Source organism: Hippocampus bargibanti, linkage group LG20, assembly GCF_051943395.1.
Source record: "Hippocampus bargibanti isolate YZ-2025 linkage group LG20, ASM5194339v1, whole genome shotgun sequence".
NCBI lineage: Eukaryota > Metazoa > Chordata > Actinopteri > Syngnathiformes > Syngnathidae > Hippocampus > Hippocampus bargibanti.
The window spans coordinates 7121006-7143768 of record NC_142753.1 but is presented as its reverse complement, the minus strand read 5'-3'; the positions used below and the strand labels follow the sequence as shown (position 1 = coordinate 7143768).

At 46.6% G+C, this 22763-nt stretch overlaps 4 protein-coding genes across 5 annotated transcripts; 1 reads left to right on the top strand and 3 right to left on the bottom strand.

Moving 5' to 3' along the window:
- Positions 1-331: 331 nt before the first annotated feature.
- Positions 332-11085, bottom strand: arhgef2a (Rho/Rac guanine nucleotide exchange factor 2a). 2 transcript variants are annotated; one of them, XM_089023797.1, is made up of 23 exons: positions 10012-11085; positions 9847-9916; positions 8465-8627; positions 8277-8344; positions 8115-8178; positions 7861-7993; positions 7315-7424; positions 7106-7246; positions 6774-7024; positions 6529-6654; positions 6315-6432; positions 6150-6226; positions 5912-6083; positions 5729-5805; positions 5475-5647; positions 5327-5394; positions 5067-5255; positions 4915-5001; positions 4787-4836; positions 4664-4714; positions 3870-4178; positions 2911-3064; positions 332-2433 (listed from the first exon to the last, which is right to left on the bottom strand). In XM_089023797.1, exons 2-23 carry the CDS (start codon positions 9907-9909, stop codon positions 2405-2407), a joined length of 2673 nt encoding a protein of 890 aa, XP_088879923.1. In that variant the 5' UTR covers positions 9910-9916; positions 10012-11085; the 3' UTR covers positions 332-2404. The 2 variants fall into 2 exon arrangements, with proteins under 2 accessions (XP_088879923.1, XP_088879924.1); XM_089023798.1 differs by having other exon boundaries at positions 8115-8175.
- A 659-nt stretch (positions 11086-11744) lies between these two features.
- Positions 11745-15905, bottom strand: LOC148882909 (palmitoyltransferase ZDHHC18-B-like). Its single transcript, XM_089023807.1, has 9 exons — positions 15174-15905; positions 14929-15089; positions 14615-14764; positions 14321-14458; positions 12899-12950; positions 12711-12813; positions 12377-12489; positions 12211-12307; positions 11745-12123 (listed from the first exon to the last, which is right to left on the bottom strand). Exons 1-9 carry the CDS (start codon positions 15455-15457, stop codon positions 11923-11925), a joined length of 1299 nt encoding a protein of 432 aa, XP_088879933.1. The 5' UTR covers positions 15458-15905; the 3' UTR covers positions 11745-11922.
- Positions 15906-16237: 332 nt separating this feature from the next.
- Positions 16238-19288, top strand: LOC148882908 (uncharacterized). The gene is made up of 4 exons (XM_089023813.1): positions 16238-16428; positions 17374-18263; positions 18382-18468; positions 18546-19288. Exons 1-4 carry the CDS (start codon positions 16370-16372, stop codon positions 18641-18643), a joined length of 1134 nt encoding a protein of 377 aa, XP_088879939.1. The 5' UTR covers positions 16238-16369; the 3' UTR covers positions 18644-19288.
- A 739-nt stretch (positions 19289-20027) lies between these two features.
- On the bottom strand, positions 20028-22761 carry kifap3a (kinesin-associated protein 3a). The gene has a single exon (XM_089023801.1). It carries the CDS (start codon positions 22595-22597, stop codon positions 20198-20200), a length of 2400 nt encoding a protein of 799 aa, XP_088879927.1. The 5' UTR covers positions 22598-22761; the 3' UTR covers positions 20028-20197.
- Positions 22762-22763: the final 2 nt, after the last annotated feature.

The window sequence follows — 22763 nt, the reverse complement described above, 5'->3', positions numbered from 1 at the left end:
ATCTTCTCAAAATAAGAAAAGGTTAGTGTGTGTGTGTGTGTGTGTATGTGTATGTGTGTCTATGTCCTTAATCCTGAGTAATGCTAGTTTAGTATGTTGACTCACAGCTGTTGCTGCCGTCAAGCGAGCACAAGTTTGTTCTAATCTAATGTGACACCCAGTGAGTTTGCACTGCGACATACTGTCATGCCGCAGCCTCGCCGCTTGCTCTCTGACTCAACGTCAACATATCCCACACCAGCCCACAAACTTGAGAGGTAGCGTGTGAGAATATGTGTGTGTGTGTGTGTGTGTGTGTGTGTGTGTGTGTGTGTGTGTGTGTGTGTGTGTGTGTGTGTGTGTGTGTGTGTGTGTGTGTGTGTGTGTGTGTGTGTGTGTGTGTGAGGGTTTGACCGAAACTTCTAGCTTGTCTTAAATAATAAACACTGAAGACCAAAAACGATTTTCACAATGTTTAGTCAGTTGCTCAGCGAATGGCTGGCAACCAGTTCAGTGTGTCCCTCGCCAACTGCCCACGACCCCTGGGATAGGCCCTTGAATGAATGGATGATTGCATGAATAGTCAGTTACTTAGTTACGTTGGGGCATTTGTTATTTGGTTACAGCTATGATGGTAACATGACGGTTGCTGTTCCAACCTGGAGATGTGGCGATGTGGGATGCACATATCACATATGAACACAAGCTAAATGGGAATTGGTACACGCCCGCCACCCTTTTTAAGTGCCTCTGATGACCCAGAATAAAGTCTCTTTGTTTTAGTAAGCTTCTCCTGACATCACATCATCGGTGATGTGAGTTTTGAAACTACATGGAACTATGTCACCCAAAATGGCATAGGACTAGAGGTTTGCACAATTTTCAGAGCTACCTCTTAGCTCTCACTCACTTAATCAAATAGTTCTCATGGTGCTAGCAGGATATTTCATGTACATGTATTTGTTTTGGAATGCAGCGAAACAAATGCAAGGTGATGATGGCTTGATATCGCTAAGGCAAGATGGCAGACAACAAGATAAAACCGCTGAAGGAAAACAAACACTTTTTAATTGCTGTTTAACTAAATTTGTTTTTGTAGCTATTGTAACAAGAGTGTGTCATATGTGGCGCAGAATATGCGCTAATCGAAATAGACTTATGTAGGTGCTGGCAGAGTGGAGTTATAAAGTTGCGCCAGTGGCTGTCAAAATGCATCAATGGCGCAAAGTCGCCTCCCAGATGCATCTGTGTAATCGTCCCACAAATGAACCTAATAATTCACCAATCAAAAAGCTGATGTGCATCTTCCGATAGGCTTGAATAGAAGTGACAAGCAATAAAGCAGGTCAGTCCAAAGCATTGTCACTCAAGTGTTTGTGACGGCGCGAATGAGCGACGTCCAGAAGAGACGCTGGCTAGACATTCCTGCCTTGTAACTGTAGTCCTTCACCTGGCCTGGGCTGACTATAATTGGGGGTCTCCTGGGGGAGAGGCGACAGTGGCAACGACAAGCGTATATATGGACCGACAGAGGTGGGGTGGGGGCAACAAGGGGTGATGGGGGATGGGGTGGGGTATGACTATGTGAGTTATTCCCCTCTGTGGGCCCCTGTAGGTTATTAATAAACATCTTTTGGCTGACATTGTCTCCAGGATTACGATGAGGGACTCTGCCTAAGTGTCTGTGTGCTTCTTTCTTGGTGGCGTGAACTTTGACATCCTGCTTTGTGCTATAAAAAGTTTACCGGCGAAGAAATAAAAAAACATTCCGCGTGAACATAACAAATGGATTGATTGTTGTACACCGCGCCAAACTCACAACCCTTTTTCAAAGCTCGACACCATTTATTCATTCGTTCGTTCCCCGTTTACAATGGAAGTTACAAAGAGTTAGCATTCCTTTTTGGTTATACAGTAATACAACTACACTATTAGATTCATATAATGTCAACCATTTTGTATCCGGAAACATCACGTGGGAGCCTCGTAATGAATGCGAATGGCAGAACACCAAGAGCAGAGCGGAAGACATTTGGACAATACAAATCCACTGTTTTTTTCAGTCAGAAGATTGTCAAACGGCTTTTGAAAGCAAAACCTGGAATCAATTGCACCGAATGACAAATTGTGCAAGAAGTGTTCAGTGCAACACACACGCACCTGCTTTTTTTGCCCTTTTAAATAGTTCATATTTAATCAGATATATGTATTGTTAACACACACAGATTTCCTTCTTTTTTTTCTTCCCTTTTGCTCAAAAAGTAAATCATGCAAATGAGACAAACACACAGGCCTTTAAAAGGGAAAGCACAGCGGCTCAATCAATGAAGTTATTGATTGAAGATAAAATGTAGATGCGAACAGGGCGGCATAGTGCCATTTTTGTTGGGAGTGTGCTAGGGTCACTTAGCTTGTTAGCAGAAGATCACATCTCTTCGGGAATTTCTTGAAAATCTGTTGTGGGGGGGGGGGGGGAATTAGTGAGAAAGTAACAGGCATCAGGCTTCTGTTTTATGGTGAGTCATCAAAGTTTGTTGCCATTCATCATGGGCAATTTACCATCTTCAATCTGTTTACTATGATACAACGTAAACGGGAATTTCCATTTTGGTGGTAAATTAATATTTTGGTAAAAACAACCAACACTACCTGGAAACTGCAAATGACAATGGCTAACTTCCTGTCCGCTTTTCAGAATGGTTGAAATGTACATTTTGCAAAGTTGTCAAACTTTGTGGCCACGCTTGGTTCACAAGGAAGGATTTTAAAAGAAAATCGCTCATCCGTCTAACCCATAAAAGTGGTTGCAATCAGTAAAAAAAAAAAAATATTTGAAAGGAGGCCCGAAAAAGGGGCCAAAATGCCTGTAAAAATTGCTGTCTGGCACCAAAATGCATTCAGCAGGGAAAATTGAATTGTGTGTGTTCTAACCTCTGGAGCTTTCAGACGCCTCTTGTTCTTCCACATCCACGTCGTCATCGTCCAACGTCATGTCAACCTCCTCGTCGCTGCCTTCCCAAGGAGCATTTGATTGGTGGGCCTCGTTGTCCCAGTGGGAACTTGCACTCAAAGCTTCCCTTCCGGCCTGGACATGTTTCAAATGAGTTTTTTAAGTCAAAGAATGGATATATTGTGTGTGAATGGTGAAATGCTGATTGACAAAATATAGAAGCATGTGGAATGATGTGGAATCATTGAATATAATATGGAATGACATTGGACAATATGGATTCCCGAGATGAGTGGGGAATTTGTGTTGGTGTTAATGATGGAATTGGTTGTGAAAAATGTGGAATTTTCCCCATTGTTGAAAATGGAGCTGAATATTCAGAATTTCATAAGTAGACTGATGATACACCATGTTAAAAATAGGCAACCAAAAACCACAATGACGATTGTTGGATTGAAATGATCTTGTATGCCAGGGGTGTCAAAGTCATTTTTTGCCGCGGGCCACATTGTAGTTATGGTTTCCTCTCAAGGGCCGTTATGAATTTGGGGAACCTATTAGAATGTTTAAATCCCTTCAAATATTACATATAGAGCACACAGTAAATTAATGAATAACTCGTTTTCAAATCTGAAGTCAAGAATAATGACTTTTATTGTGGTTGACATCCAAAAATATGAAATTTTGGCTCAGATTTTAGCAATCATCATGGAATTTAACAAGTTTGATTTGCTTTCGCGGGCCGAAAAAAGTGATGTGGCGGGCCGGATTTGGCCCGCGGGCCTTGACTTTGACACCTGTGTTGTATGCAGAAATGTTTGCTTTTGGCTTGATTTTACGAGCAACATTTTAAATGGTTATTTTTTTTACTAATGACATTTGAACAAAGCAACTATTTTATGATGCAAGTAAGAATTGCATTTTCAAATGTTGCTCTTACTTGCGAGGAGGCCACAGGGTGCTGCTGCGCGGACGACGGCTCGCCGCGGCCCTTCATGTGTTGTCGAACTTGCTTCTCAAGCTTGGCCCGAGCCTTCTCGCTGTCTTTGAAGCGAGTCTCGGCGTGGCGCAGCCTGAGCAGCTCCTCCTGCAGCAGGCTGTGCTGCCGCTGCAGCAGGGCCAGCTCGCCGATGGTCGCGCCGGTGGCGGCCTCGCGGTTCTGCCGCCAGGAACCCGCCAAGGTTGGCGATGCTGCGTCCTCCTGCTGCAGGAGCAGCTCGAGGATGGAGTCTTGCTTGATGACAGCAGCCTGAAGGCCAGATGCATGATGGGTCGCAGTCCATTTTTCTTTTAACTCATTCGCTGACATTCCCAAATTTAAAAAGCATGACGTGGAGTGCCATTCCCGAATTTGTTTGTTTTGGTTTTTCTTGCAAGGGTGCGGATAAAGCCCCAGTCAGACCTCTGGCAATGTTTTTCACTCCCATGAGAGGGCAGCATTCGCCTTTTGTACAGCTGCCCCCATTTCAAGCTCAGATAATTCCAGACCCATATCACTTAGGAATTAACTCTTTAAGAAGGGAGTGAAGGTTTTCTTACGCTGCATTGAATGTTTATGTCATCCTAAATCTCCATATTCTGTGGGTCCTGCAATTGGATTGCAATTGGACAAAAACCCTGACACTGGAGTGGACACATTTTGCCTGGCAGGTATTGAGTTAAATCGCGAATGGAGTCGAAATCTGAATCTGAAATCTGAATATGTGTTAATGGTGGACGATGCAGACAACTCACCTGTAGTGCGTGGAGGTACACGCTGAGATTCATCAGCCTCTGACAGACTTCCTGTCCAAAACAACACAAGACAACATAGTGAGTGTGAACCCAACGTTTAGCGTCTCTTAAACTGAAGGTCACCTTTGTTGTTGAGACCTCATTAGCTCCATTGATGAGAAGATCCTGATCATCTACACGGAAGAAAAAAAACATTCAGTGAAAAAAGATAATAGTCATAGTGTAACAATTTAGACGTAAAATTAAATTACTGGCGTCCGTCCCGTCCACGCGAGTATGACGGCACATGAGCGGGACATCAATGCTGGAGCCCAGGAGGAGTTGGCTCAGTCGCTCCACTGCAGGGAAACATCAGCGATCGCAAGAGCGAAATGGTCGTGAGGTCATATTTTTCCCGTCTCACCCTCGGCCGTGGCATCCAGCAGGAACTTCTCGGCCCGCGGGGCTTGAGGGGTGTCCGCCCGGAAGAGGTAGCGTGTGACGGGAGGTTCCAGGTCTTCCTGGCAAGTGGTCACCTGGGCCAGCTCGCAGAACAGAGTCACCCTCTCCTGCAGGAGCTCCAGCATCTCCCGATCCTTCTGCTGAAGGTCCGCTGCAACAATCAGCCAACCCATCAAAAAATCCGCTTGCTGATCGGTTGGCTCATTTCGGGGTGAAGCAGACCTTTGAGTCTCCTCAGATGGGCCTTGTGCTCCGTCTCTATGAGGGGAAACTCTTCCCGTGATGGACACCTGTGCACAAACAACCACCACAGGGTGGATAAACAAACATGGCATGGCCATTGTTCACGTGCGCCACTCTCTCCCCCAACTTGCTGACGGTGCGCTGGATTTGCCGTATCCACACGTTCTTGTCCTCTTTGGAGGCAGCGTGCACCTCGTACATCTCAGGCGGTGAGCAGTCGCTGATGAGGAACATGCCCCGCTCCTGGTTAGCAATGTCCCTCACAATGAGGTTCTGCAGGGACAGGACGGGAGGCTTGTCCTGAAGACAGACAATTGTTATGGGGGTATGTCCGTGATACGCTCCATCCTCACATCTGAACTATGTTTGGGTGAAGCTTACCAGGCATGGAAAGATGTACCTCTGATCTTTCTCCTGCAGAAAGACCAGGATGTCTGCCATCAGTAAGACCTGGACATCTACACAAAAACACAAATATGTGTTGTTTTTTTATTTTTTGTGATGAGGTGACCACCACAAGTGTCGGGCAGCAGCGTCAATGCACACCCGAAATCTTGTTTTCACCTTTGAGTCTGGATCCAGGGGTTTTCCACATCAGCGTTCCCTCGTAGACGAGTTTGCGGCGGAGCAATTCGGCGGGTCTAAAAAGTCCGCCGTCTCTCACCCGAGTCTCGGCCCGCTGGTCCAGCTTGGCTTGGATCTCCTGCATTCGCTGCGTCTTCTCCAGCTCCTCCATCTGTCGGGCAAAAAGACAAGAAATCACTCAGGTGACAATGAAAAACTGCTTTGCCTTTTTTTTTACCTGTTGATCAATTGAATTGAGAAGATCTCTGACCATGCACAGAGCTCGGGCTATGGAGGATGCTTCCTCCTCATCATCTGTCAGACAAAATAATAGAAATCCCGTGGGGTGGCGGTTATCAGCGGGTAATTTTGCTGACGGCGTGACAGAAGCGTGGCCATTCACCAACGGTGTTGTCCAGAATCCGTTGAATGAGGACGGGATACTTGGAGATGCGCTGAGTCACCAACAAGATGCATTCCTGGATGCCATGGCAACGCAGCCACGGCCCTCTGCTCACACGCTGCAGACATGTGGACAGAAACTTGCTATATCCAATCACTTTTTTTTTTTTTTTTTTTGGGGGGGGGGGGGGGGTCCTTTTTCCCCCCACTCTTACCCGAATGAAGCACTGAAATCTCTTGTCTCTGGCCAGCAGGGACTTGTATAACTTTACCGCCTTCATGTGGCGACTGCAGAACTCCGCGTAGGTTTTCTCCATGTCATCTGCACTTTGGCCGGAAAACTGTAGAAATATTCGAATGAGCAAACATCACAGGATGGAAAACTTAGTTCCGAACCGAAGAGGAGCAACGGCGACGGGAATAGGGCATAAAAGGCTCGTTCAAAGTGTACGGCGGCCACCTGCTCCAAAAGGATGTCGCCCAGGCGGTGGATGGTGAAGTTGCAGTCCGACTTGGGCTGCAAGCTGGCGTTGCGGCGCAGCAGCAGCTGCACCAGGAAGTGCGAGTGGATGGCGATCAGCTGATCCAGGCAGGGGAACAAGGCGTGCAGGGTGCTCGGGTCCAGCTGGAGCTCCTCCAGCAGGCCCTGCCGGAAGACCCGTTCCATGATGCGCAGCGTGCGCATGTGGTGCACCTCGGTCTGGATCAACTCTGGGAGGGATTAAATGGCATACGATTGATTGCGTATTGCGATACTCAACCGCAGCTCTGGGCAGAGTGAGAGGTTTTCACCGTAAACGACATCCTGCCTCCTGATGACATTTTTGCTATGGGCGTGGAGGTAATCCTTGTCCACGGCCATGCTCCACGAGTCCGCCTTGAAGTCCTCGCCCTCCAGCTCCATTTCCTCCAGGATGGACGTGTAGTAGTCCCCTTTAACGACAAGGTCAACTCAAAACGGGGAAGGTGCCGCGGCGGTCCTCACAGGAGGCCACGCGTACCGTCGTCGTTGAGGGACTCCACCGACATGGCCCTGTTCCTGAAACTCAGGGAGTCTGTGGACTGGGACAGAATCCGACGCAGGCCGAGAGGGGAGTCGTCGTTCAGGTTCCTGCGTCAGATACATTTCAGCACTTCATTTGCAATCATTCAGAGCGTTCAGCTTCTGATTTTGCATAAATGACATTTTTTGGACGAGAACTGGCTCATTCCTTCATCTTTTATTCTGCCATTATTTTGATGCCATTTGTTTCAGTGTAATATAAAAAGTTACACTAAAATTGTACGCATCCATCAAGCGTTTGATACTGAACTGATTGTTTTGTGTTTTATTGTGAACTCATCCAATGCCATTCGCAAATTTATTCAGGAATTGAAAACACCATTCCCAAATTTGTTCAGGTTTTGTTTTTTCACGCTTGGGTGCCAGTAAAGTGCTGGCAATGGCCACTGGACATGTTTTTTCCTTTCCAAACAAATAACTGCAATTATTCCCCACCTGCCTGATTAAAACGAATCAAATGGACTGTAGGAAACAAATTGCTGACCCCGCAATGTTATTGGTGGAGACACTTTTGGATAAGGTGAGGCTAGAACGTCCTCGACGAGATCCGAGAAGGGAATGTCGAAGGCTTTCGGAAGGGTAGATGGCCGACGTGGGACGCTCGCGCATGACTGGATCTAGAGATTCAACATGAGCCAAAAGATAACTTGTCATAAAATAATTTTATAAATGTCAAGAATAAATAATGATGACAACAAATCATTAAGGGATGATGAAGAATGGCAATAAGTGTCTCACTTCTGGTGCGCAGCGCAACATTCTGCAAAGAGGCGTTATTACGCATGAGGGCTGTCTTCTGCTGCTGTGGACGACAAAAATGTCAAATGTCGAAGACAACCACGCACTCGGCAAATTTTCAAAATAAAATACGTCAGTACATATGACAAAATGGCTTCTTACCCGCTGTTTAACTTTGGAGCAGTTGGGCAAAGAGTCTCTGCAACGGTTGTGGATGGTCACATTGCATGCTGCGGGAGGAAATAAATATGTATAAATAAGACCTCCTTCCATATTTTAGTTTATTTTTTTCAAACATCATCGTTCTGCTCACACTGATTGTTTTGGATAGATTTTCCACTGCGACTTACTGGGACAGCAGAGGGCCTCCTTGGCCGTGATGCTTTTATTGCAGGCTGAGCAAAGCGTGGTTCCCGACACGGTGAGGGAGGTAAACAGGTGGCCGTTGTTGTAGCAGGCCTCCCGCTCCCGAGCCGCCTTCTCTCGCTCCCTCATGCGCTCCCGCTCTTTATTCTTGGGAGACGTGGGGAAATAAATTTGTGAATGGGGTTCTTTCTGTCAACTAACATGGATCACGACCAAGATATTATTCTAGTCTGCACATTTAAAAGATGAGTTACTTGTCTCTTTATTCTGCAAGGGGGCGGAGCTGGGGGGGTCAACAATAATGGATGGATTTCCTCAGTTGGGATGTGTGTTTCAATCTCATGATGGTCACGCCGTAAATGCAGAAGTCAACGTGAGCCAATTGCAAGCGCAATTTGTGGCAAGCAAAATAAATTCTCTTCCATTCTCAGGCAGATGCGACATCATGGGGCCACCAGAGACTTTTTGTGATATTTTTATTTAGTGGTGTGTGTGGTTAAAATATGTGTATTGGGGGGCCTGTTCACCATCTCTGGTAATGTAATTTTAAATACAAATGTACATTGACCTTCATTTCACCAATGTGTGAACACATCATTGAAAGTTAGTTGGTATAAAATGCTCATGTTACATTTTTTTCCTTGATTTATTTTTCTTAACACTTGTTCTCATTAGAGATGTGGGACAATGCAGAAGGATGTACCAAATGTGGACAAAAAGTCTGGAATAGTGTTACATTACTCAACTTTATAGAGAATACGAGCATCGTAGTCAAACCGGTCTAAAATTTGAATTCTGCCAAGTCACATCTTTATCCACACAGCAGACCTATTTCATCAAGATTACAACGCAGGGATTTTAAATTTTGTGTGTGTCAGCGTTCGAAGCGACATTAGCAATCTTAACTTAAGGTTATCTGCAGCAGAATGGAGAGCATTATAATAAATAAATTCATCAAACCCGCACAGACACATTTTGGCTACCTTTTTGAAGCCCTGGTGATTTTCACACACAGCAACGATACCACATACACGAATGGCCATTTCTATGGCAACGACTACTCAGCAAGAGCGCGCGCGCGCACACACACACACACACACTGGGTACAAGCAAACACACACCTCAACACCCACAGACCACGCCATGATTACGCGGTGCAGTATGACTGCAAAGGCATGATGGGTGCAGGCAGGCCCGTGTGAGTGGGCCTATGCATGCGTGTGTCACAATCAGGAAACCATCGAGCCAGTCAAGAAGAGGAAGTAACACACACAGAGAAAAATCGTGCACTTTGTATTCACGTATCATAAAGTTATCTTTGTTTGCTGTTGTCTTTTTTTTTTTGTAGTTTGTGACGGTAACTCACCCTCAGGTTGATCTCCCTCATCCTCTCCTGCCGGAGTTTGGAAAGGTTGGCCACCCGGGACATGTTGAATCTCCTCCCCAAAAATGAAATAAAAAACACAATTAAATATCAGCTGTTAACGTTTCGACTTTATCGGTGGCTACTTAAGAATAATAAAAAAGTTACAATATTTCTTTGCACTGACAAACTGCAATGTGCCTCCGCTTCCAGTGAAGTGTCTGTTCCTGTGAGAAATCTGACTTGAATCATCATCACTGCCGCCCCCACACTCTCACACACTCACTCACATACACACACTAACAGAGTGAGTGTATGCCGCTATCACAATACCTCATGGGCTATTATTTTTCTCCTTCCTCCATCCCAGTGTATTTTGAGAGAATAATCATTTTGACAAATATCACAGCCACACACACATCCATTTGTCATGTGTGTTCTCATATACTGTACATACCACATCTATACAAACACCATCTTCAAGTTGCCCCCAACACCCACACGAGGTTACCAAGCAGTTATTTATACAAGAAAAAAAAACAGCTGGTTTGAGTAGCTGGTGGTTGTTTCTCATCATACACCCTGTTGTTGCTTTCACGAGCACTTTTGCTGGTGCTTGTGTTATTTTACATACAACAGTGTGTGCATCAATGATTTGATCCTGAATTCTAATTCATTGTACTGAACCTTGTGTTGTACGCGCTCTTACCACTCTCACTGGGCAATAAAGTCAAACAAATTGGTCACATTGTCAGGCACGCAATAATTGCAATTATGAGTCTTTTTACACACTGGATAAAATATGAACTGCTGGCCGTGAGAGTTTTGAAAGACACTTAGAAATAACATGTATTATTACTGAGCATCGCATCACTCTTGGTCCACCATTTTGTGTTTTAAAACAATGACACTAAATGATAGCATGTCAATGGTATTTTTCCGCATTGTTAACATTATTCCACCAGGGTATACGAAAAGTTTTACATTTTTGTTCCGATTTTGTAAAATCGAACAAAGAAACAAATGCTTCGTTTATATTCTCGTTTAGTCATAAATTAGTTACGAAAATGAGTCCTGAAAATTGGGTCTCTTAAGCTAGTTCCTCCACCGCAACAGGAAATTTGGTACATTTTGTAGCCACTTCAAAGATGAAGTCAGGTCAATTATTTGTTTGAAAGTCTAATCTAAGCGTCCGCGCTCGTTTAAACACGGCATTCTGGTTGCTATTTCGTTCACGGAATATTAAGCAACGAAAACTACCGTTGTTCTCCATCTCAGATTGCCGCCATATTGCCACTTAACCGAAAATGGCGCAACCTGTGAAAGTCACGTGAACAACGAGAAACCGGGTGCGTCACGGTCGTTTCAGCAAAATATTAAAACAAATAAATCGCACTCAAAATATTAAAACCATCAGGTTGTTGAACTTCACACGAAACAATTGTTCTCATATCAAATCATATCAATGCCTTCCGTTACCATGTTTTCTTCCTGTATTTTCAAAAAGCTTTGATCTCCACCTAGTGGCCAAACGCTATACTGCAGCAGCAACAGACGAGAAAAGGTCGATTACAATCGTTCTAATCTTCATTTTCATTAAGTAAAACATGCTTCTTATTCTAAACGTAGCCCATGATAATATTTGTTGCATTTTTAAGAATATTGCCTTTGGGATTACAAAGTGGATGAACATAACATGTTCCTCCATACATGACTTGCCAGTCGGATGGGTGCAATGTGTCCAAAAAGAGAAATATGGTTGTCTTCATCGAGAGTAAACATGATTCCAGTACACAACTTCAAATATTAATGGAATCGAGCTCAATATGAGGGCAAAACAAGATGCGTATTGGTGATTAACATTGAGACAAATCTAGAAAGAAAATTATCAGCACATAGACCCGGGTTTTCCGTGCATTATTTCACCAATAAAAATGGGAAATCTGAAATAATACCATTTGAAAATAATCAGTAAAAAGTGCATCTTTTCCAAACTTTCCCTGAAAAGGTTGATCAGAATCTGTAAGTGCCATCGCGGTGGAAATGGGTAAGGAACCGGCACATTTATGTCTCCTCATTTTAGCCGTGGCCTGAAGCCTGGACAACAGCGGCAGCTGTGGCCATGCGCTTTTTTGTTTTCTTGGCTTTTGTCTCGACAGGAAGCGCATGAGAAGTCTCGCTAGGCAGTGAGCCGGCGTTCCGGTGCGCTTGGCAGTTTGAGGAAACAGCAGACGGGGTCTCAACGTCGGCCGCCAAACCTCTGGCCACCTGAGACTTGCCCTGAGTAAATCAGGTAGACAGCAGCGGTGTGTAAATGCAACCCAAAAATAAACCAATAAAATGCTTTCCAAATGAAAGCCAACCTACCACATTTATGCGATGTGAGGCTGCTGCGGCAGGTAGTTCGATGATCGCATCTGCCTGAGAGGCTTCATTTGAGAGGAGGCCTCGTCTGTTGATCAAACTGCGGGAACAAAAACAAGTGAGCAGACATGTACATGTCCAAAAAAAGTGACAATGAAACGAGTCTTACCTGGGTGGCATGGGTCCGCAGAGTACAGAGCAACAGTTGATGAACAGATTTCTGTGACTGTAGGGGTTGCTGAGGTCTTGTGTGCCGCTCTTCCCTGACCAAGTACCTTTAATCTGATTATGGGGGGTAAAAAAACAACCTTTAGGCATCCTAGTGACATTTTGTGTAACAATCTGTTCTTTATTTTCAACTCATGTTGGTTCAAAAAGCGAAATACAATTATTGTGTTAATTGAATTCAGCCAAAAGAACAAACCAATACACACACACACACACAAAAAAAATCGAATTTCTCATTGACCACAGGACCGCAAGAAAGCAAGTGAGTTACTCACGTCTTCATTTGTGGTGAGGTTGGTTGCGACGAGGTACGTATGGAAGCCAGAGAGACCCAAGATGCACCAGACGGAGAAGAAACAAATCACTATCTCCACGGCGGTGCACGGTCGAGTCAAGAAGAACAAGTGCGGGTTAAAGTGAAAGCGATTGACTACAAATGTCATTTCCAAAAGGGAAAGGATATCTGCCAGGACTCTCTTGGAGGGCTCGAACCAGACTTTTACTATCTTGAGCCCCTGAAAAGAAAAGACATCAATGTTTGTCAATGATGCTTGTTGGGACACTGTGAACACAGGCTGGAAGATTGTCTTTTAGTGCCGACAGGGAACCGACGCCCAACCTCTTCTGCCCTCTGCCACGCTATTTATTGAGAGTATATGCTAATGTAAAGGACAACCGACACCATTTTTTTGTTTCCTAACTGACATCAGAAAAACGTTTTATAGCATCTAAAATACCCAAAACATGCAGGCTGATATTTTTAGTCAAATGTAAAACACCAATAAAAATGAGTTAGTGTCCCAAAACTACTTCAAAATGACCTCGGAGATGCCGAGTTTCAGAAGGTCCCGCCCCCTTGTTCGTGACGTCAACCCAAGACGTCTTGCATTGCTCGAGAATCAAAACAATGGCTTCAGATTCGGAGAAGATGCTTTCTTGTTACTCATCCAGTTATGAATATGATTCAAATAGTTCTGAATAGGAAAGCATAAATGTTTGCAATCGATTAAAGAAGTCCTCCCGTATCAATTCGAGCCGTCAGGACTCCAATGTAGCGTGCCAAAAAATGCACAAGATGGCGCTCAAACTCCGTTGGAAATGGGCTGATTTGTCTGCTGGGAATTTGTGTCAACTAGTATAAAATAGTAGTCTTGGTGCTACACACGATTCACCATCACGTTATTTATGTGTTTTCCTTCTAATTTCGCCATCAACACGGATCAACACGAAGTTTTCAGACCAAACAAAGTACCCAAAATGCATCGTGTGTCGCTTTCTCGGTCAGGGGCGTTCCAGACGTGACGTCACGCCAGGCATCGTCATCAACTTGAAAACAAGACTTCCTGAATATTCAGCGCAAGTCTTAAAATGTAGAATATAGCTATATGCCATGGAATCTGTAAAATACGCTCAGTAGAAGTCATTTGAAGTGATTTTACAAATTATGGACACAACTTGTCCGGAGTTGTCTGTTGTCCTTTAAGTGATACATGAGTAAAACAGTCTTCTTGATTTAAGTACCACGCCCCAGGACATCCCAAGCACCGACATCCACAAACCAACTGAACGTAGACATTTCAATGGGTTGTCTTTCCATGAACTGATAGATTTGTAACCTGACTAATGAGTTCTTCCCGTGAAGGAGTTTACCAAGTCCTAAATTAGTCCATGGCCAGATCTCCTACATGAAGATGACAGTTTAACAGGCTGTGTCCGTTCACCTCAGTTTAACCCGATTTTATGTGCTTCCATTGTAGGCCTTGTGTTTGGCCAACTAACCATACAACAGCATAAAACTTTGAAAGATGAGAACTTCTATTCTGTCTATTCACTATCAATGACACGTCCCGACTTCCCGGTCGCTGACATGATTTATTTCACTTACTCATTGTCAGATGTATGGCCACGCATCCAAAGATGAACGCCGTCAGAAAGGAGAGTGACACGATGAAGGCATAGAAGAAACGGTAGTTGCGCTTGCCCACGCAGTTGCCCACCCATGGGCAGTGATGATCGAATCTTTCTGGAGGACAAACCAAACACCACGTACAGCACACAGTGTCAAGAATTATTGAATTTAAGATTGCGATTGCCTACATGTGTTTTAATGAGAAAAACGAATTTTGAATCCAGAGGCTAAAATAATGCTGCACATCTCCCACGGAGACGAAAAGCTCACCCACGCAGTTGTCGCATAGACCGCAGTGGGAAGTGCGCGGAGGACGGAACATCTTGCAGGTAAAGCAGTACTTGAGCTTGACCACCCTCTGGTTGATGAGCACCTCCTTCGTGCGCGGCGGGGGGCGGTTGCTAGCGCTGCCTGTGTTGTCTGGGGGGCGTTTGGGACAGATTTTTTTTTCAAAAAGACAATCAATATTATGCATGAAGTGTACACAAAGGCATTCTCATCTCCTCAGGCAGAGGATAAAGAATGTATGCCAAGTTTAAGGATTTCAGGACCCGTTTCCGAAGAAAAAAAGAGAATATGGGTACCGATCTCCTTCTCGATGTCAATCGCCTCATCCGTCGTCGCTCGAGGTAGGATGCCGGGGTCCGAAAAGGTGGTCTGAAGCAGCGTGACCACCACAAATACAAAGAGCACTCCGCCGACGGCCGGTATGTAGTATGTCAGGTGTTTGACCAGGAAAGGACAGCTAGAACACAAGTGAAACAGCCCGGTTTGTTAAGTGAGGTCGACGGTGCGCAATACGCAAACATAAAATCAGCCATGAACTCACTCAAATATAAAGAATAATCCACTGGTGACAAGGATGAGGCCGAGGGTTAGGGGCAGCATACCGCTCTGGTGGGCCGTTATGAGACGTCCATTGCAGAAGAAGCGGTTATTTCCAGGTAAGACCTCCCACCTCCTCTGGGGTTTCCTCGGGGGTTCGCTGCCGCAGTTCCCGCCATGGTTCTGGGGTTGAAGATGGGATTGGAGGTGAGGGTGTTGAGCCGACGAGGTGGGCGGGGGGGCCCCAGGTGTCCTCGGGGTAATTTCCTGGTAGTCGCCTTTATTCATGACAAGACGGGCTTTCCTACTCTTTGCACGACTTTGCCGAACGAACCAGTGGCTTCATCATGTTTGGGCTCAATAAGTCACACTCGCACGAAGCACTATGAGTAGCCAGCTAAAAAGAAGACGGAAACGCCTTTCGCAGCTTGACTTTGGTTCTTTTCCATAGCGGACTGATCGATATATTCTTCCCCTTTGATTCAAATGCAAAATCGGTGTCCATTGAAAGGGTTCCCCACCGAGTACTCTTTGCATGTTAGCCATTAGTCACTCTCATAATTGACTTATATTGCTACATGGAAGCACCGGAAAGGAGCACGGACACGTCCTGGATGAATCAAACTATTTTAATATTTACTCGTCGCTGCATGCGGCATGTCTGTCATGCAGAACATTTCCGATGGTCAATTTCGAAATAAAAGCTTTTTATAGTTAGGCTGTGATAGAAGCACCCCGTTGACATGTAACAGCAAATTAATAACATTACATAAATTACGATTTTTGATTAACGACGGTGTATATCGAAAAACCCGAAAAAATCCACTTCCTGCTACGTGCCTGTAAGTAAAGTTCGCAGTTAGCACCAATGAATTTGGTTGGTAGTGGAACCAAAATAAAAGCAACGCGACGATGACACCTCTGTGATTGGTTTTGTATCTCATCGAATGCAAATAAGATTAACCGATTTCGGATAGTCTACCATAGTTGCCAAGCCATTACCCGATGGCTAAACTCTCCCCGAGTCTTTATTGACGTTTTCTTTTGAAACACATGAAGTCCCGGAAGTCCTAGCCCGTTACCCGTTTTACTTCACACCTTGACGCTCAGGTGCCCTGTCGTACTGTCCACAAAGTTACTTCCCGAATGACGACCGCAACAAAGCTTCTCTTTTCGAGATGCATTAATAAGACATGGTGAATGAAAGGGGAAGAGTGTCGCGATCGTTTACGAATTGCTACGTGGAGGAACCGTGACTTGTAAGTCGTATTTACCGAGTTACTCGTCAGTGCTGTAATGGAGGAAAAAGAGTGACGTCGCAACCGTGGAAATGACATTTGTTACGATAGAGCGACGGGAATGTGGCCGATGTAGTTTTCCCTCCATCGATTACTACAAATATACGAATATTGCTCATTTAATAAGAAATAACCATTTGAGGACATTTCGCAATAAATAACTTGTAGCGGCCAAAAACAATCGATCTGTTCTGTTGACCTGAAGAACTGTGTTGACGATTGATTAGCCATGTCTTGAAAACAACATAACGTCAGCCATGACGCTTTGTCCTACATTTTCCTATTTAAAACGAAAACAAAACGATATACTTTCTCCATCTGCAGACAACCGGGCTATACTGCTATAGTCCGGTTGTCTGCATTTCCCATAGAAGAAATGTAGCAAAAAAAATACAAAACTAGCCACAATTGAATAAAATGAAAAAGTCCTCATACAAACAAGCAAGCCCTCTTGTCAAATGGGGGCCTGTAAAGATTGACAAGAGACATTCCCACTTCATCACACAGTCGCTGATAGCAACTCACCCTTTTGGCAATGTCATGATGCTTTCGTGCGGTTGCTTGAAAATAGCAGATCTGCCAAAACCTGGTGGGGAAACTCGGTGTGAGGTTAGGGATGATGCACATGAGCCCCATTGTGCCTGAAAGATGCAAAAGTTACACATCAGATACACATTCGGAAATATACAGTTGTCCATAAATAAATAACATTTAAAGTAAATAATTGAAATATCTGATCAGATTGAGGTACCTAAGGAGAAAAAAACAGTTTTACCCTGTTATGAAGAATGGGGGGGGGGGGTGTTAGATTTTAGTATCTGTTATATAAGGCAGGATATTGACTGTCACTTGCTTGCCAGGCAAAAAGTGTCCACTTGTCAGTAAGCTTTGTGTATTTGTGTCCAGACCCCGGAGTCGCTACGCCATGTCCGTAGGCAGCGCAGGCAGCGAGAGAGATAGCCCGAGGCCTGGCCGCTGCGACAGAGGACCCAGCCGAAGCAGTCACCGGTGGTCCTACAAGGAGCGCGGTGTGGACCCCGCCGAGTCACAGCCGGAAGCCCCCGGGAAAGACGCCAACGGGAAGGAGAGCGACGCCTTCCTGCCTTCGTCGGCCCAACTCCCGGCCTCCACGCAAAGCTGCAACCCCTGCGCCTCGCCGAGGGCCCGCAGGACGTTCGTGTGCAGCGTCCTGACTTGCGGCCTGTACAAAGTGTGCCTGCGAGCGCCGTGCCTGGCGCCCATCGAGAGCGTCGCGGAGGAGCCGGAAAAGGCGAGCCTTCGCGCCGAGACGCCAGCAGACGGCCAAAAGGAGGACGACGACGGCGACTGGCTGGGGGACGTCCGCATCGCCGGGGTCAAAGTGGACAGCCCGAGGCATTATTTTGACGACGATTCGGCGACCTACGTGCCTCAGACTCAGCCTTGCCATCCGTCCCTGGACGAGGTCATCCGGCTGGACGACGGGGAGGACGGCGAGGAGAATGTGGACTCGCTCATCACCAAGAAGCTGCTGGAGCTCTACACCGAGTATCAGATCGAGGAGTTGGCCCGTTGTACCACCGACTCTGTGTTCCTGCGCAAGAGCAAGGCCATCCACCATCTCATCAACTCGCTGGCTGAGGAGCACCAGATGGACGAGCAGGAGGCCGAGTGTCGACTGGTGCGCGGCATCATCCGCATCAGCACGCGCAGGAGCAAGAAGAAGCGTCCGGCGGCCTCGCGACGGGAGACCACGCTGTCGGACAGCGGCAACGACACCATGAGGGACAGCGTCTCTTCGGGCTTCGGAAACAACAGTAAGTTTATGTCCTTGCGTCAACTGCGACCATTTCCGGGTCGTCACGCAAAAACAATTGTTAGTTGGTGACGGCTGAGTGACCTTTCAACACCCCCCCCCCCCCCCCCCATTCAAAGACGACTACAAATCCAACCCCAACATCCAAATATCGGAATTGACCTCTTCTGACAAGTGTGCTCGCGACATGTGGAGGAACAACGGAGGTGAGAATTAGCATCCGAATCATTTTTTAACCCTTAAAGGGGATGACGGACATATGTCAAATGTTGTGTTTGCGTAGGTCGCACGTCCAGCTCCACGTCAACAAGCTACACCCCCTCCCACAGCGAGACCAATTCCTCAGGTGTCCCGCTCATTCGCACCTCAGTCAAAACATGAATGTGTTTGCAAATTACATGAATCCTCGATTCACCAGCGAATTCCACAGACGTGTCGCCGTAAGGTGTCAAATTGGTGGCCCGGGGGCCACATCTGGGCCGGCACATCATTTCATTCAGCCCGTGAAAGCAGATCAAGCATGTCAAGTGCCATGTTGCTTGCTAAAGTCCGAAGCAAAATTTCAAATTGTCCCACGTCAACCACAACAGCTTTTTTTACTTCAAATTTGTAAACTAGTTATTCATTATTTTTTTGTGCAGGGGAGATTAAACATTCTAATGTTTCCCCAAATTCATAACGGTCCTCTAGAGGAAACCGTAATGACAATGTGGCCCGCCCGCGGCAAAAAAAATATCTTTGACACCTCTGCCTTCGCCCAAATCATTCCAATCAGTGTTTGAGGAAAAAAACACTTGAGGTGGTGAAATATCAAACAATCAGAAGGGCATTTGGCAACCTTTCCACTCTGCGGCGTCGTGAACTAAAGTTCGTTGAAGGGAGTTAGCCGCTGTATGCTAAGCTTCCTTCCAAATTTCTAATTAAGCAGGTGGATTTTTGCATATTATATGCAATTGACACTCAATGTTTTATCACATTTTTTACAACATAATTAAGTGGTTTAGAAATAAATCCAGTGGCTACATAGTTTGTCTTATGTCTACATGTATTAAGTTATGTTGATGGCGTCATGGCATATTTTCTACATTTAAGCGCCCATTTTTTAAAATGGCCGCACGCATCTTTTGTTCGGCGAGTGGCCACATTCTTACCGTTACATCACATTACTAAAACACAAACAGCGGTGTCGTTATATTCAACACAGTTTCTACCTCGAGTTAACCGCAATGCGCATGCATCACCAAAATACAGTGATACCTTGGCTTACGAACTTCATTGGTTCCCAGACAGTGTGTAAGGCGAAAAGTGTGTATCCCAAAAATTAATTTCCCATAGGAAACCATTAAAATGAGAATAATCTGTTCCCAGGTCCCCATAAAACATAATTTTCTACTTTCTAATTTTCTAAGCCTGAAAACTACACAAAATATAGCTTATTTTATGTAAAATCTGCCTGTGTCTTTAATGTTTAAACCACCTGCCCTCACTGCTGCGTTCTTGACCAATCACGTGGCTTTAACTCGAAGACTGGAGGCGGGGAATAGAGGACAAAAACAGTCAGCTGCCATTTTGTTGTTAGAAGAACGGGCTCGTTCGCGAACCACACATCACTCATTGAGGCAGCTCTGTGTACGAAAAAGTTCATATGTCAAGGTAAAGTTCGTATGTCAAGGTAAAATTTTCATCAATTTAACGTTCGTAACCGAAAAGTTCGTAAGCCAAGGGGTTCGTAAACCGATGTATCACTGTATTACAAATATCTTTCTTTCTTTTTTTACGGGCTTGCGATTGAGTCCCAACGAAAAGGCAACAGTCATGCTAATCGACAGGTGAGAGAATAAATACAGCGATGGACGAACACATACATTTTTTTTCCCGTAAATGACAATTCCTGGTCAATTGGAAGCAGTCCGTCCGGGATTGGAATAGCGGCGGCTAAACAGAGGGATCGCTATTGACGTTGGCGAGGTTCCACGTCAACTGGGAGGAGGCGGCATAGTTGAAGAGCTGCTCGTCGGGCCGAAAGCCGTAAGCGCTGACCGGCCGATCGGCAACAAAGTCGTCAGAAAGGCCTCCGGCGAAGGAGGGGCCCAGTTCTCCGTTCTTGAAGTTAGCGTAGAAGTCAGGGCTGACGGTGCCGTCGGCGGACAGGATCCCGTCTGCGCTGTACAAGAAATCGGGTCTGTCCAGGATGTCGGCATTGTCCCCCAAGGCGTCTGCGTCGTCACCGTACAGCAGGGCCTCGCCCGTGTCGTCCACCTGCCGGTTCTCCACCATCTCCAGCCACTGGCAGTTGTACCAGCGGAACTTTTCGTTCTGGATGCGCTTGCCCCACTCGTCGTCGTACTCGGCGATGATATCCAGCGTGTTGTCGCAGACCTTGCGGATCTCTGCGTTGCTGTCGTGCATCAGGTCAATCAGGTAGGTGGGGGCCTGCGTGTCCTTGATGATGACGTCCCGGGTGGCTTTGTGGAAGACCATCTGGTAGAAAACGTAGACGATTTGGCACACAAACTCGTCGTCCTCCTGCTGGGCGTTGAGCACCTCGATCAGCGCCGGGATGATGCCCGACTTGGCCAGCAGGGCGGCGCACGAGTCGTCCATGGAGACGGTGCCCAGCAAGATGACCACCTCCAGGATCAGGTCGTCCTCTGCGGCGCCGGGTTTGAGCCGCTCCTTCAGGTAGGGCACCAAGCGGTACTCCTTGAGCACCAGCGCCCAGTCCAGGTCTGGGATGGTCAGGTTGGCCAGCGTGCCCAGGCACTCGATGACGAACTCCTCTGCGTTTTCCGCCTTGATCTGAGCCGCCAGGTCGCCCACGTGGTCCAGGAACAAGGTCTTGGTGGGGCCGGCGTGCTGGGAAATGTTGCGGATCATCTTCATGGCCAGCACGTCCTGGACTTTGAGAGAGCGCTTCATCAGCATCTTCAGGCCGTTGCCTTCGCACATGACTTGGGCGTTGAGCTTGTTGGCCGCCAGGTTGATGCACAGCGAGACCAGCTCAAAGTCCATCTTCTGGTCCCCAAAGTCGTAAATCATCTTCATGAGCTGCGGGATACAGTCGCCGGTGGCAAACGCTGCCTTGAATCGGTCCTCCATGCTGATGTGATAGAGAATGCACATGGCCAGCTGGCGCTGGCCCTCGTCGGCCAGCAGCGAGGAGAGCTTGCCCACCAGGCCGGCCTGGACCATCTGGCCGCGCAGGGCGCCATCAAAGGAAAGGTTGAGGAGCAGGCGCAGGGTGGTGCTCAGCAGGTCTTCGTGCTTGCAGGGAACCAGCAGGGCCAGCTTCTCCACGGTGAGCACCTGGGCCATGTCGTTCTTGTTCTCCAAGAAGATAGAAAGCTTCTTGAGAAAGGAGACCACCACCAAAAGAAGCTCCTCATCCTTGCGCTCCAGAATCTTCACCAGCGTGCTCACAATGTTCTTGTTCCTCATCTTCAGCTCCGTGTGCGTGTCCTCGGCCAGGTTGAGCAACAGGCACAGGGACACCCGGAGAAGCTGCTCCTGCTTGGCCAGAAGGCTCTGATACTTCTTGAGGGACTTGTCGTGCTCCTTGCGCAGGCTGGGGTTCTCTGGGAATTCCTCATAGGCCTTCCTCTTCCGTTGGAGTTCGTCCTGCCACAGGTCATACCTCTTTAGCTCGTGTTCAATGATGCTCATGCACAAGGCCCCAATCTTGAAATGTGTGACCAGTCCATGGAACTGGGAAAAACTGGAGAAGCAGAAGAAAATGCAAACGATGGTGGTGGCCAGCTCAACGCTTTGCTTCCAGTCCTCCCTCAGGACTCGGGCCAGGGCGGCCAAGGCCATCTCATTATGTTTGAGTTCCTCCAAGTTGTCTGGGTTACGGGCCAGTTGGAAGATCAGCGTGGCCCCCCGGATCTTTTCCTGCATGTCCTCGTAGAGCAGCTCTAAATACTCATCGATGTTGTTGATGTTCACCTCCTCGTTGAGCTCGACGCCCGCGCAAGGTGCAAAGTCTCCGGGGGAACTCTGTTTTTTTTCCCGGTCGTCATTTGACGCCCGACGGCTCTGAAGGTAGAACAACAGCTGCTCGACCTCGTTCATCTTGGACGGGTGAATCAAATGGCATTCTTCCACCACCTTCCGAGCCAACGACGACGTGTCGGTGTTGGCGTTCAGGCTTTTCAGACGGATGATTTTCTGACATTCTTTACGACCTCCCACCATGGCGTCGCCCTGTTCTCCGAGGATCGTCGCCTCCACTTCATACTGCACCACGATGGCTTTCTCTGTTGGGTGGACATCGAGGGTACATCCCTTCACTTTCCGTTTAAGATAGCGAGAATCTCCGTCTGGCAAAGCGTCCATTTTTATAGCTCCGCTTGGATTTCTCTAGAAAGATTCGCCCGGCTCTGGCGTCACTTCCGCAACAAACCCAAGCCGTGGCTCTATTGGTCGTCGACACTTTCGACGAAAACCCTTCCTTCTGATTTGGTTTTCGCCTTAGGGGCGGGGCTTGTTTCCAGGAAGCGAA

Bases quoted from the DNA above. Each gene is read 5' to 3' on its own strand.
- arhgef2a (XM_089023797.1), bottom strand. From the start codon at position 9,909: ATGTCCCGGGTGGCCAACCTTTCCAAACTCCGGCAGGAGAGGATGAGG. The intron at 8,179-8,276 runs GTAAGAAGCCAT...TGTCGTCCACAG, and splicing joins GCTCCAAAGTTAAACAGCGG to CAGCAGAAGACAGCCCTCAT. The intron at 6,433-6,528 runs GTAAGAGTGGGG...ACATGTCTGCAG, and splicing joins GATTTCAGTGCTTCATTCGG to CGTGTGAGCAGAGGGCCGTG.
- LOC148882909 (XM_089023807.1), bottom strand. From the start codon at position 15,457: ATGAATAAAGGCGACTACCAGGAAATTACCCCGAGGACACCTGGGGCC. The intron at 14,459-14,614 runs GTGAGCTTTTCG...TTTGTCCTCCAG, and splicing joins TCTATGCGACAACTGCGTGG to AAAGATTCGATCATCACTGC. The intron at 12,814-12,898 runs ATATCCTTTCCC...TCGACCGTGCAC, and splicing joins CTCCAAGAGAGTCCTGGCAG to CGCCGTGGAGATAGTGATTT.
- LOC148882908 (XM_089023813.1), top strand. From the start codon at position 16,370: ATGAAAGGGGAAGAGTGTCGCGATCGTTTACGAATTGCTACGTGGAGG. The intron at 16,429-17,373 runs GTAAGTCGTATT...ATTTGTGTCCAG, and splicing joins ACGTGGAGGAACCGTGACTT to ACCCCGGAGTCGCTACGCCA. The intron at 18,469-18,545 runs GTGAGAATTAGC...GTGTTTGCGTAG, and splicing joins CATGTGGAGGAACAACGGAG to GTCGCACGTCCAGCTCCACG.
- kifap3a (XM_089023801.1), bottom strand. From the start codon at position 22,597: ATGGACGCTTTGCCAGACGGAGATTCTCGCTATCTTAAACGGAAAGTG.